The sequence below is a fragment of the Mesocricetus auratus genome, unplaced genomic scaffold, assembly GCF_017639785.1.
Source record: "Mesocricetus auratus isolate SY011 unplaced genomic scaffold, BCM_Maur_2.0 Super-Scaffold_100028, whole genome shotgun sequence".
In the NCBI taxonomy this organism is placed as follows: Eukaryota; Metazoa; Chordata; class Mammalia; order Rodentia; family Cricetidae; genus Mesocricetus; species Mesocricetus auratus.
Window position 1 is genome coordinate 12,160,392 of NW_024429209.1, and position 14,578 is coordinate 12,174,969.

At 49.0% G+C, this 14,578-nt stretch overlaps 1 protein-coding gene across 5 annotated transcripts in view; it reads left to right on the top strand.

Moving 5' to 3' along the window:
* Eya2 (EYA transcriptional coactivator and phosphatase 2) overlaps window positions 1-9,722 on the top strand; it is a 172,264-nt gene extending 162,542 nt beyond the window's left edge. For all 5 annotated transcript variants that reach the window (XM_040732765.1, XM_005084966.4, XM_040732766.1 and 2 more), the window contains 5 exons: window positions 1,801-1,961; window positions 4,160-4,274; window positions 4,987-5,108; window positions 7,300-7,400; window positions 9,001-9,722. In XM_040732765.1, the coding sequence (XP_040588699.1) occupies window positions 1,801-1,961; window positions 4,160-4,274; window positions 4,987-5,108; window positions 7,300-7,400; window positions 9,001-9,081 (580 nt within the window). In that variant the 3' untranslated portion in view covers window positions 9,082-9,722. The remainder of the gene's footprint in view (window positions 1-1,800; window positions 1,962-4,159; window positions 4,275-4,986; window positions 5,109-7,299; window positions 7,401-9,000) is intronic.
* The last annotated feature ends 4,856 nt before the right edge of the window (window positions 9,723-14,578 follow it).

Genomic DNA, 14,578 nt, shown 5'->3' on the forward strand with positions numbered 1-14,578 from the left:
GGAAAGAGATGCTCTCACTGTCTGTGGCAGAGACTGCCCCCCACTCCTGCTCCAGGTTGAGGAGTTCCCTCCACACAAGCCAAACTGGACTCTTGTCTCTACCATAGAAAGGACAAGCCAACATGGATTGTTTAAATTCATTTTAGTGTGTGCGGATATGTTCATCTGACCACGTATGTGTAGAGCCACACGTTACATGCCTTCCTCTTCACTCTCCACCTTGTTTTATTTTTGATATGAGATCTCTCAGTAAACCTTGAGCTTACTATTTCAGCTAAGCTGACTGGCCAACACCCCCAGGATCCTCTGTCTCTGCCTCTGAAGCACCCTGCCCCCAGCACTGAGGTCATAGGCCTCCATGCACTGACTGCATTTTCCATGGGTGCTGAGGATCCAAACTTAGGTCCTCGTGCTTGCCCAGCAGGCACTCACCCACCGAGCCATCTCCTCAGCCCCAGATTTTAAGTACAAAGTCTGATAGACAGATGATTAAGGAAATAATAAAATTCAAAGGAGAGGCCAACTTAATTGTCCTTATCATGAGATAGGTAAGTACATAGATGATATACAGATAGGTAGATAGATAGATAGATAGATAGATAAGCAATTGACAACAGATAAATAGATAGATAGATGACTGATAAATGATAGAGAGCTAGATACATAGAGAGATAGTTGAAAACTGATGATTTTATAATAGTAGAAAGACAGCTGAGCAATGGTGGCGCACTCCTTTAATCCCAACACTCAGGAGGCAGAGGCAAGCGGATCTCTGTGAGTTCAAGACCAGCCTGGTCTACAGAGTGAGTTCCAGGACAGCCCAGGCTACACAGAAAACTCCTGTCTCAAAAAAACAAAAAAGAAAGGAAGGAGGGAAGGAGGGAGGGAGGGAGGGAGGGAGGGAAGGAAGAATGATTACTAGATTAATTGAAGATTGATAGATTGATAGGTAGATAGATCAATAGATAGTTGATAGTTGATAAATAGACGGATAGATAGATGGTAGATGGATATAGATAATAGATTAGTTGATTTAGATGATAGATAACAAATAATGACTGACTGAATAATAGATTGATGACTGATGAATTATTGACATGATTGATATATAGTAGATGGGTAGATGATAGATAATAGATAATCAAGAGACAGATGTCTGACAGATGAAAAATAACAGATGATTAATAAGTGACTTCAGATTGATTGATTGCAGATAGACAGTTGTTGACATCTGTAAGATCCTGTGGCTGACTGAGTACATTCAGGAGTATAATTTATAAGGTTGAAAGATTAAGAAAAACTCAAAATTTAAGCAAAGGTTAAAAATCACATAAGGATACATGAGCCAGTTTACTTATACCTCTTGGCTTCAGGAATTTCTTTTGTAAATGAATACATTTGAGGCATATTGTTTAGTTTTAGGAATAAGAGAGGAATGCTGATATGGTCAAACTCAAGGTTACAAACACTCTGGCCCTCAGTAAACACAGTTAACTGTCACTTGGAATTCTATGGGGCAAAGATGGGACCTTATCAAGCTTGGCCACTAAATTCAGGGGCAGAGATAGTTCCCCAAAAGAACTTAGGGGTACAGTCTGATACCTACGACAGAACCAAGGGTTCTACTCGACCCCAGCAAGGATACAGCCTTCTTCAAAATCTAAAGAGAAATTTCCCCCTCCATATACACGTTCAGGCACCCTGAGTGTGTCCAGGGACTCATGAATACCCCAAGGCCCACCATGGGCCCAGGGACGTGGGTCTCCCCACACTAATGCCACCACGCTTCTGTCTCTCCAGCACATACAACTTTTCCACTGATGGTTTCCACAGCACGGCACCTGGGGCCAGCTTGTGCCTGGGTACAGGTGTGCATGGTGGTGTGGACTGGATGAGGAAACTAGCCTTCCGCTACCGCCGGGTGAAGGAGATGTACAACACCTACCGCAACAACGTGGGTGGTGAGTGAGCAGCAAGATGGGAGAGATGGCGGAGTACATGGAAGGCTGAACTGGGTGCACTGCTTTGGAAGGTTCTGGAAGGTTTATGACTACAAAAATACCAGTGGGCTGTTTGGCTTTGTGTGCGTGTGCATGTGCATGTGTGTGTGCCGTATGTATGTGTTCGTGCATGTGTACGCATGTACATGTAGGTACACATACATGTGTATGTGGAGGCTGATGTCGATGTCTCCCTCAATCACTCTCCACCTTGCTTTTGGAGACAGGGTCTCTCACCAAGCCTGGGCTTGCTGTTAGGCTGGGCTACTTGGCCAGTAAGCCCCAGAGGCCCTCTTGTATCAGCTTCTCCAATCACTGGGATTACAGGCTGGTGCTTTTTACATGGTGCTGCGGATCTGAACCCAGGTCTGCATGCTTGCACAGTGAACACACTAGCTACTGAACCATCTCCCTTGTCCTCATTAGCTTTTGAGGCATAGCCTCTCTATGCAGCCAGGCTAGCCTTGAACTCACAACATTCCTTCAGCCTTGGCCTCCCAACTGCTGTGGTTACAAATGACTGCCAACCACTCCAACCTATCTTGATGTCACATCTTGTCCCAAAACACTCAGTTCCCATGGAGTCCTCTTAGCACTACCAAAGCCACTCAGATGGCAGACTGCATTTACTCCTAAACAAATAGATTCCTGGCCCCACTCCCACCATCCTCCAGGGCTGCTGCTCAGGGTAGGCCATGGTCCCTCCAAGTCAGGTGGTGTGTACAGTCTGAGGGCCAAGTGTTGTCTCTGGAGCAGCCACCTGAAGCTAATTACAAATGCATGACCTGGGCTGGCTCAGGGGACAGGGCGGCATCATGTCCCAATAATGTCATCCTCCCCCAACACAGGCTGGCTCAACACCAAGCATGCATCACCCTGTCACCCAGGATGGCCCTATGGTATTCTGCAAGCCCCTCCTGGCCCTGTCTTGTTAGAGCAGACAGCCCAGAGACTAAGGAGGCATCAAACACGTGATCATAGAGCTTTAGATCTTAGTGCGAAGCCTGGGAAGAGGTCCAGGGGTTGATAGAGGATGTACTGGTGGGAGATGTCCAGGGATTGATAGAGGATGTGCTGGTGGGGCTTGACTCGAGACATTGGGTAGAGGGCTTAGCTGGGTAAAAGAGGAGGAAGATAAGAGAACAGTAGTCGGGATCTGTAATGGAGTGTGCGAAGGCCCCGAGGCAGGCACACACCTAGTACTTCAGTAAATGAGGACAAACGCTGAGGCTGCCGCAGAAAGACACTAGAGCCCTGGCAGGGAGGTGAGGCTAGCAGCTGCGACAGGGTCATTCGGAGACTGTGAACTTTATCTTAGGAGGCTGAAAGCTGGCTGAGAAAGACAATTCAGAAACATCCAGGGAGAGAGAGCTCCAGAGTAAACCACCAGTCTTGTCTCCTGTTTCTTCCTTGTGCAAAGCAAGTGCTCCAACTTCTTACAGGGGCTATTTTTTTTTCATCTAAAGGATGGAATGCAGTTAGTGCCCCCTTCTAGGGCTTCAGTGAAGATGAGGGGAAAGAGGCCACATTAAAAGCACATGCTCGGTGTATAGCAAGATCCCAGCAAAGTTAGTCCTTAGCATCTTCGGCTCTGTCTTTGTATCCATCTTCATGGTTCCAGCCTTCAGCTCTGAATATTCAGTGTCCGTCACAATACCAAGCACATAGAAGACAATCTTGAAATATAGGTGGATGGGTGTGTGGACAGGTTAGATGAATAGATGGATGGGTAGGTAGGCGGGTGGATGAGTGGCTGGGTGGGTTAGATGGGTGGATGGGTGAATGGATGAGTGAATGAATGGGTTAGATGGGTGGGTGGATGAGTGAATGAATGGGTTAGATGGGTGGGTGGATGAGTGGTTGGAGGGTTAGATGGGTGAATGGAAGGTTAGGTAGGTTAGATGGGTGGATGGATGAGTGAATGATGGATTAGTTGGATGGATGGATGGATGGATGGATGGATGGATGGATGGATGGATGGATTAGACAGGTGGATGGGTGGTTGGGTGGGCAGATGTTGGATGGATAAATCAGTCAGTGGATGTTCTGAAGATGAAGAAGAATGGAAAACTTGAGTTGACCTTGAGTGATTTGAGCCCCCTTAATTTCCCTCAGTTCTTTCTAACATAAGGACGTCCTCTTTATTCCCCTTACTTCAGGCTTGATAGGCGCTCCCAAAAGAGAGACGTGGCTGCAGCTGCGCGCCGAACTGGAGGCCCTGACTGACCTGTGGCTCACCCACTCCCTGAAGGCCCTCAACCTCATCAACTCTCGGCAAGTGGCCACCCCGCATCTGTGCACGGTGGTGACATCTCCACTCCCTCACTTGGCAGGACACACGAAGAGGGACTTCCCAACTCTCAGTTGCATGTTTTCCCAGTGTGGGCTAGAGCTTAACTCTTCAAGACCCAGGGTCACCTGCTGTGAGTAGCTAAGACCTCTTGCCCCGGTAGCCGTCCAGTTTCAGAACTATAAAAGATCAGAACAGACTCCTGTGCCGTCGAGTGGAACCCAGTGCTCACCTGTCCACACAGTTCCATACTTGGTCTGTGTCACGTGACCTGGAGCCTTGTTAACGAGCTTGCAGTTCTTGTAATAAATCCTTGCTTCTAAGGAAGGAAGCAAGCTCGGGCACACCTTTAATCCCAGAACTCAGGAGGCAGAGGCAGGCAGACGTCTGTGAGCTTGAGGCCAGTCTGGTCTAGACCAGTCAGTGCTACACAGTGAGATCCTGTCCCAAAAACACATAAATGAATGAATAAGGAAGAAGCCACTCCTCTGCACACCAAGGTTAGGCAGCCTCAGGCCAGAAGCAGCTACATTGTCCATGATCATCACTGCACCTGAAGGCCACCCAGCTGGACCCACAGACACTTCCCCCCAGTTCTTGCAGGCATCACCCCCAGATCCTGCTCTAACTCACCAGGACACCAGAAGTGACCTGGTTGTGCCTTTGGGTCTGACACAAAGTTGCCTTTGTCCCCAGACCCAACTGTGTCAATGTGTTGGTCACCACCACGCAACTGATCCCTGCACTGGCCAAGGTCCTGCTGTACGGCCTGGGCTCCGTGTTCCCCATTGAGAACATCTACAGTGCGACCAAAACAGGTAGGAGGGACGGGGGTTGGGACATAAAAGGAACTCTCATCCAGAGCCAATAGAACTCAGACCTCAAACAACCCTTACAGCCCTCAAAGACTGGAACTGGGCTTTCCCACAGGTCTGGAGTAACAAGAATCAACAGCCCTGTTTGCTCGCAGTCTCTTGCTGAGTTCCTTGAAAAATCTAAGGAATGGTGGTTTTCTTTTTCTCATGAGGAGGCTAGTTTTTTGTTTGTTTGTTTTTTATTTTTTTATTTTTTATTTTGTTTGTTTGTTTTTCGAGACAGGGTTTCTCTGTATTGTTTTTGGAGCCCGTCCTGGATCTCGCTCAGTAGACCAGGCTGGTCTCAAACTCACAGAGATCCACCTGCCTCTGCCTCCTGAGTGCTGAGATTAAAGGTGTGCGCCACCACTGCCTGGCTTGTGTTTTTTTTAATTCTTACATCCCAAATGCACAGAACTAAAAAATAAACCTAGGGGTCTGGAGAGATGGTTGAGCAGTTAAGAGCATGGATGCTCTTCCAGAGGACTTGGGTTCAATTCCCAGCACCTACATAGCAGCTCACAACTGTCTGTAACTTCTGTTCCAGGGGATCAAACACCTAACTCAGACATTCATGCAGGCAAAACACTAATGCACATAAAATAAAAATAATGAATTATAAAAAGATAAAAAAAAACAAGCCTAGGTCTGGGGAGATGTCTTAGTAGGTAGAGTGCTAAATCTGCAGCATGAGGACTGGAGTCCAGATGCTGGGCATGGCTGGGCGTGACTGGGCATGGCTGGGCGTGGTGGTGCAAGACTTTGATTCCAACACTCAGGAGGCAGAGGCAGGTAGATCTCTATGAATTTGAGGACAGCCTGGTTTACAATGAAACCCTGTCTCAAGAAAGAAAGGAAAAGAAAAAAAAAACACTAGGCATAGCTGTAACCCCAGCACTGAACCAGCAGAGACAGCTGGCCTGGATGAATTGGAGAGCCCCAAGTTCAGTGAGAGAAACAAAGGTGGAAAGAGACCTGGAAAACAGCTGGCATGGACCCCTGGCCTCCATAGCATCCACTTGGGCAAGTGCACCTGTGCACGCCCACCCAAACATACACGCATACACCACACACACACACACACGTACACAAAATCTAGTTAGTTGAGATGGTTTATTTTTATTTATTTTTTAATCGTATTATTTTGCAGGTATAAGTGTGATGTATGTGTGTGTTGTATGTTCACATGTATGTGTGCATGGACATGCACATGCCTATGTATGCAGAGGCCAGAGGACATCAGGAAGTCTCCTCTATCACTTTCCCTCTAACTTCATTTTAAATCAGATTGTCTCCCTAAACCCGGGGTCTGGGGCTTATTTGTTTATTTATTTAGGCTATGCTGGCAGCCAGCAAGCCCTGCCTGGCTATCCTGTAAGCACACACTTACGCATGAGTGCATGTGCGTGTGTGTGTACGCGTGCACTCAAATAGGACCATGCATGGTTTGTTATATAGGTGCCAGGATCTGAACTCAGGTCCTTATACTTGCACAGCAAGTATTCTTACCAGCAAAGTCATTTTCCTTCTTTTTAATTTTTCATTGTGGCCAAACAACAGTATAATTATTTTCTGTGGTTCTGGAAATTGAACCCAGGGGCCTTGCTCACTCTAGGCAAAAGTTCTACCACTGAGCTACATCCCCAGTCCTAGTTTTACCTTTGTATTTTGAGATAGGAGCTCACTAAGTTGACTGCTCTGACCTTGAACCCGCTGGTACCCAGGGCTGACTTTAAACTTGGGTTTCTTCTGCCACAGCCTTTCAAGCAGCTGAAATGGCAAGCCTGCACCACCACACTTGGCGACAATATAAACGTTTTTACCACTGTGCATTTTGGATTTGGGTTTGCAATACCAGGAGCTGAACTCAGGACAGCGAGTCCTTTGTTAGTGTACATTGCCAAAGCCCAAATAGCAGCACCGTAGACAGGGGCCTGCCTTCCACCCTGAGCCGGTTCTTCCTAAGACAAGCTGCTTAAATTCTCTGTGTGGCTGGAGTTGGCCGCCTTCCCGTGAGGCTGATGCGGTGTTGAGCTTGCTGTGGGATGGATGACAGGGTGGCGGCGGCTGCCCTGGATGGCTGCCACCTACTCTGTTCCACCGCTTGTGGGGACTCTGAGCTCTGATCTCCTTCCTTCCTCTCCACACCTCGCAGGCAAGGAGAGCTGCTTCGAGAGAATCATGCAGAGATTCGGCCGCAAAGCCGTCTACATTGTGATAGGTGACGGAGTGGAAGAAGAACAAGGAGCCAAGAAGGTACCTGAGCCCCGGGCGGCGATGCCTACGCGCCACCCCCACCCCTTGTCCCAGGCCCTGCTCGCCAGGGCTGCTCACATTTGCAGATCCAGGAGCATCCTGAGTAATTTCCTCCCACAAATCCCCCTTATGGCGCTGGCCGCTGCCCCTGGCATCCTGGCGAGGTTCTGAACCCCAGGGACGCAGTGGACCAGCAGGACCAGTGCACGTGCGGGCCTTTTATTTCATGCTCAGGGGCGGCAGGTTCCAAGAACGCGTCCCGGCTAATAAAGGCGGCATTAGGCTAATGAAAAAGACAATTCCACATCTGTGATCTCAGCCTCCTGCAGAGCACAGGGGCCTTTCAGAAAAGAAACAGCTGCCCGGACCCTGGATCTGGCCCTATCAACAGCGCCCCAGATAGCTACCACCCCCACCCCAAGGCCAGGCAAGCTCCGAGTTAATGTCATAAAGCTTAATTCAGGGACCTGCTTCCCCAGCACGCACACTTCCATTCAGCATATCCCAGGGAAATGCAAATGTGTTAAGGGGTCCCTAGGGAGAAAAGGAAGAAGTAAGGCCCCAGGAGGCTGCCCTGCTGCTCCCTCCCTGACTGAATGACTTCAGCCTATACCCTCCCACCTCAGCTAGGTTCCCTGGCCTAGGGCCTACAGCTTCCCAATTCTTCCAATTACTCTCGTCCCCTTGCAACACAGAGCAATGGCCCATGAAGCTCCAGCCAGGGTGAGGGCCGTGTTAGCCCAGCAAGGGTGTATGCTACCCACCACTCAGACAGCACACAGACCGGGGATTAAGGAGTGCAGCAATGCATGACAGACGGCGGGTGACAGAGCCAGGGGGGGAGTGACATAGACAATGGAAACGGGTTAGTGGGTGAGGGGACAAATTGCAGGCTCAGGCAACAGCCAGGGCAGCCTCGCTGAGAAGTGAGCAAAGACAGGGCAGCGTGTAGCAGGGAGAAAGGAAGTGAGCCGAAGCTCTGCGCCTAGAGTGAGCAGGCCAGGGTGCTGCCACGGGGTCAGGACAGAGTGGCTGGCTGGCTGCAGGGAGATCAGGGCGCTGCCCAGATGCCAGAAGGGCTGCAGGTATTATGGGGAAAAAAAGTATTTTCAAAGTGTATCTGTGTAACTTTAAGACCACCACACAGGGCCGAGGAGTTGGTTCAGCTGATAAAGGGGTGGTTCCTGCTGCATGAGAGACCCTGTCTCAAAAACAAACAAACAAACAAACAAACAAAAAAAAAAAACAGGTTGGAAAGCAATAGAGAAAGACTGTTGACATCCTTCACTGGCCCGGGGGATACCCTTTCTGGGACACCATTCTCCTCAGTCCCCAGCAGAGCAGGAAACTCTCACTCATCCTCTAAGGCTGATACAAACCTACACCACCCTCTGGGCCACCCCAGCCTCCTTACTGCCACCCAGAGGCTGCCTCCCTCTGATTCCTGCATGATGTTTTGCTAGCACCTGCCTGTGGACTACTGTGTCCTGAGAGGTTGGGCCTCTCTGGGGATGCTGGGCACACAGGGGCTCACTGATGTGCTCTGGACCCTCCAGGCTGTCTGGGCAACTTGTCTGATCACCAGTGCTTTCTGTCGTAGCACAACATGCCTTTCTGGAGGATATCCTGCCACGCCGACCTGGAGGCTCTGAGGCACGCCCTGGAACTGGAGTATCTATAGCAGTGAGGAGGCTCTGAGGCACGCCCTAGAACTGGAGTATCTATAGCAGTGAGGGTTGCAGCCACCACCTCAGCCACCACCTGCCACCCAGGCCCCGTCTTCTCACTCCATGAGAGCCCTAGACACCGGACACTGGGTAGGGGCCCTCCACCCAAGGGACACGTCCCACGGCCGCCTCAGAAGTGTCCTCTTCGCTTGAGGACAGACAGTCAGGCTGTCTTGTGAAACCCAGAGACCCAAATGAGGGAGCGTCGGCTCGGGGGGCACGGGGCAGCTCATCCTGTTTTCTTTTTTTAATTTATGGACTGGTCCCATTATTCACATTACCCGCTGGCCCCTGCGCTGTGGTTTCTTGAGAGTTAGTCTGGTTTGGGGTTCTACACTGGCTGAGGGGTGGCTCCCAGTCCTGTGCTTGCTTCAGGGACAATCTTTCTCTGGACGTCGGTGAGGGAGGCAAGGTAGGGCTGTGGGGACACCTCTGGCTGACTTTTCATTTTCCAAGCCCCTCCCTGGTGTCATGTGGACAGTGTGCGTGCCTTATGCCGCCATCTTGTTTTGTAGGAAAAGTGGGACCCTGGGAAGGAAGAGGTACTTTGTGATGATGGATAAAGGCATTAAATAAAACCACGTTTACATTTGAAGTTGGACGATTGTGGTGACTTTTACCCGTTGTTTAGGCTTCTGCATGTTGGCATTTTCAAGTTGCAAACAAACAAAGCCCAGTTTGAACTTGAAGTGGGGGAGGGGTCTCAGCCACAGCACACAGTATCTGCTTCTCGTTGACCAAATCTGAGCCATGTAATGTCCAGGAAGCTGGACTTAGGGATGCTGACATTAAAACAAAACACACAGTTCTCACCTCAAAGGACATATATAAGAGACAGTTTGTTCTGCAACCAAATAAGAGTGGCCACGGCCCAGGGGTGCATAGTAGGTTACTCCAAATTCCATTTGCCAACACGGTGACAGTTTCACCAAGTCTCATAACAACAGAACAAAGAAGGTCATAAACTCAGACATCTTAAGAATTACACTGGTGGGAGCCAGGCGTGGGTGGCGCATGCCTTTAATCCCAGCACTCGGGAGGCAGAGGCAGGCGGATCTCTGTGAGTTCGAGACCAGCCTGGACTACCAAGGGAGTTCCAGGACAGCCTCCAAAGCCACAGAGAAACCCTGTCTCGAAAAAAAAAAAAAAAAAAAGAATCACACTGGTGGGAGCATCAGGTGGACGGTTGCCTCAGAGCTAGGTACAGCAGAGTGAGGTATGGCGACCTCACCTCTACTGCTGGCCTCAGGTGCTGTCTGGTGATATGCATAGCTTTCCGGTTGGTGGAAGCCAGCGTTCTGTAAATACATTCCAAAAGGTTTCAACTGTTGGTCACGAGGATATTAAGTCAGACACAGTTGAGTGCAGGAAATGGCTGTTTGGGGGGTAAAGAGAGCCCTAGACAAATTGTTACTGCACTGTCGCTGAAGTTCTAAACTTCCTTTAATGAATGCTCCCAATCAGATACGACGTTTTTCCAAGAACTCGAGTTCTCCTGGCTCGACTTGCTCATGAGCAGACAGACAGCTGAGGGGCTTGTCCCACAAAGGAAAGCCACCAGCAATGGTGAACTATCACCAAACAAACTGGGGACATAGCTGCCGAATGCACTCCAATAATGCCAGTGTCCATCTATCTAGTCATGGGGCTTTGAAGAGGACAGGAAGTAGGTTAATGAGCCAGTGTAAGAGGTAGGAAGGACATCAGAAAGGTACTGAGGACACTGTGAGTATGTCGCTGTGCAGGCCCAAGTCCACCTGGCTGACACTAGGCAAAGACACATGGCCTCCTCCGAGAAGGAAAATCCAGGGTCTCTGAAGCCATACTGAAGGAGATGACTGTGTCATGGGAGCCTCAGAGCTAGAAGATCAGCCACCAGAAGGCTTCAGCAAGTGTGGGAGACACCACTTCCTGGTTAGTCTCTGAAGTACATTACAGAACATTTCAGTAGACTAAGGAAGACACACACAACAGTGGTCCTATAGGATCACAGGCTGTGCATCATAGCATCAGCTGTCAACTTGATACAAATCTGAAGTCACCTGGGAAGGAAGAACCTCAGGGGAAGAATCTTCCAGGTCAGAATGGCCTGTGAGCATGCTAATTGATGGAGGAGGGCCCAGCCCATCCCTAGTCAGGTAGCTGAGCCGGCCAGGGAGTCAGCCAGTAAGCTGAGTTCCTCCACGGATCTCACTTCAGCTCCTGCCTCCCGGGATCTGCCTTGTCTTCTCTCAGTGATGGACTGTGACCTAGAAGTGTATGCCAAATAAACTCTTTCCTTCCTTAAATTGCTTTAGGTCAGGGTTTCTGCACAGAAGCAGAAAGCAAACTAGAACATCATCATAGCCATGTGATGATAGGCACCTAACACTACACTTCCCAGAGCTGGAGATGGTTGGGCGGGTGGTCAGGTGGGTCATGGCCATTGGACAAGCGTGTGAATGGATGGTTAAGCAGTTGGGTCAGGAGTGAGTGCATGTTCAAGGGAATGGATACTTGAGCAATTGGAAGATGCATGGATGGGCGGATACCCATGTTCAGTAATGAGCCGGATGGCTGGAGAGATCACGAGTGCGTGGATGAACAGAAAGTTGGGTGGATAGTTGACAAGTGGTTTTGCGGTGAAATGAATGGATAGACAATAGTTTGGATTAGTGCTTAGAAATAATGGGTAGATGATGGGGTGGGGAATTAATGATTAATAAGTATCTTTGGAAGGTATGTTGGTTACTTTCCTTATTGCCATGACAAAACAACCTAAGGAAGGGAAGGTGTATTTTTGTTCACAGGCGGAAGGTACGGTCCATTGTAGAGGGGAAGGCGTGGTAGTAGGAGATCAGAGTGGCTGGTCACACTGCAGTCACAATCAGGAAGCAGAGAGAGATGAACGCTAGTGCTCAGCTCACATTCTCCTTTTTGTACAGTTTGGACCCGCATCCCGTGGGATAGTACCATTATTTATGGTCATTCCTCTGTCTCAGTGTTTCTATTGCAGTAATAAAACTCCTTGACCTTTTAAGGTCATTTGTGGAGGAAAGGATTTATTCCAGCTTACAACTCTCAGGTATCCATCACTGAGGGAAATCAGCAGGAACTCAAGGCAGGAAGCCAGAAGCAGGAACCCAAGGCAGGAACCCAGAAGCAGGAACTCAAGGCAGGAACCAGAAGCAGGAACTGAAGCAGAAGTCATGGAGGAGTGCTGCTTACTGACTTCCTTCTCGTGGTTTACTCAGCCGCCTTCTTATGGCACCCAGGATCACCAGTTTAGGGGTGGCACCACCCACAGTGAGCTTGACCCTCCCACATCAATCAAGCACCACAGGTTTGTGGGGCATTTTCTCAGTTGAAGTTTCCTCTTCTCAAACAACTCTAGCTTGTGTCAAGATGACAAAAACAAAACAAACAAAAAAACTAACCAGGACATCTTCCTCCTGCAGTTAACCTAACCTGTGACTGACAGCTGATGGGTTGCTGAGAGCAGGGCAATGATGGCTGGGTACACGGGTGTAAGATGGCTGATGGGTCACTCAGACAGGCAGCTAAATGGAAGCAGTGTATAAGAAGGGGCACAGGCAGCAATGTGGAGCAGAGTGTGTGACAGTCAGACAGACAGAAGGACAATGCAGATATAATCCCTAACATCTTATTATCTTGTCCATTTCTCAACACTCTGCCAGTCTGGGTTTCCCCAGGATGAGTGGAAGGTTCTGATTGGCTGAACTGGCCTCCAATAGGGGTGGACAGAGACTAGAGCCAAACCACCCTGGGACTCCACGTCATGCACACTCGGGGACCCTCGTGTACCAAGGGTCTCACACCCGTCTTGCACTCTTAGCACAGGCCGTTGTGACCCTAGCTGCCACCACCACACCTACACCGAGGGGGCTTCTGTTTAGAGCTGAGCAGGGAGCACACCTGCATGTATTTTTCTTTTGTCTTTCATTAGAAAAACTCAGAGGGGACCGGAGAGATAGCATGGCCATTACAAGTGCTTACTGCTCTTCTAGAGAACCTAAGTTTGGTTCCCAACACCCAGTGGCAGCTCACAGCTCCATGGAATCTGATGCCCTTCATGGGTATCTGCACAGCCATGGCAGGCACTCATATAGACATGCACATACTCATACATAAATATAAATAAATACTTAAAATAAAAAAATTGTCAGGTGGTGACACACACCTTTAATCCCAGCACTCAGGAGACAGAAGCAGGCGGATCTCTGAGTTCTAGGCCAGCCTGGTCTACAGAGTGAGTTCCAGGATACTCAGGGCAATACAGAGAAACCCTGTCTCAAAACAACAAAAAAAGAGAGAGTCAAATTTTAGCAATATATACAGGGAAAGATATAGAGAATATAGAGAAAAAGATGACCTGATCCTCTATTTTGTTCCTTTTGTTCCTCTCCTGTCAAGCTAGGCTGAGAGAGGCCAACAGTCTGCAGTTTCTAATGCAAGCATTGGAGTTTGAAGTCTGGATAACTGGAGGTGGCTGTGGACACGGTAGTATCTTTGTCACTTCTGTGTATGTCAGAGACTGTGGTGCAGAAAGGACTCTTAGGAATGTTTGGAAGGAGGAGTGGCTCGGTACCTGGGTGGGTGGATTGATGGATGGATGGGTGGGCATGTAGTTATATGGATGGATGGATAGATGGATGGTTGATGGATATGTGGATGGATGATGGATGGACAGGCAGATGGATGGGTATACAGATATAGTTTTGGGTGGATAAATGGATGAGTAGCTAGGTGAGTGGTAGACAGACAGACGTGTGGATGGTAGATAGATGAAAGGTAGATGAATAGATGGGAGAAGAGGCCTGAGTTAGGCCCCTTTGTAAAGACCAGCTGACGGAATTCTATGCACGACCTCTTGAAAGAGACAGCAATGTCTGTTCACAGAGAGAGGGGCCCCAGTCCTTGTCCTGGGTGTAAACTCCTGAAATCTTCTTGTTGAATGGCATTTAGTTTATTTTAGGGTACTTATTTATCCTTTTTATTTTTGAGACAGGATCTCACTATGTAACCCTGGCTGTGCTGCAACTCTCTATATAGACAGAGCTGACCTCAAACTCACAGAGATTTGCCTGTCTCTACCCACCTAGTGCTGGGACCAAGAGTGTGCCACCATGCCCAGCTTAAATTTTATTCTTAAAATAGGGTCTCACCATGTAGCCTAGACTGGCCTTGAACTCCTGGCAATCTCTGGCCTCAGCCTCTGAAGGACTGGGATCACAGACATGCACCACCATTAGCTTTTACTACAAAACATACCTCTGATTTCTCAAAGTCAGAGGCTGCTGTCCTTGCCAGTCTAGGGTGGCAGGCCAGAAGCAAGCATTGGCATCACATGCTGCAGATGACACAGAATCGAAGGGTCTGTGGACTGGCTGGTCACAATTAAGTAGGTGACGTTTGCACTCAGACAGAAGGGTGGAGGCCCAGAGAAATTTT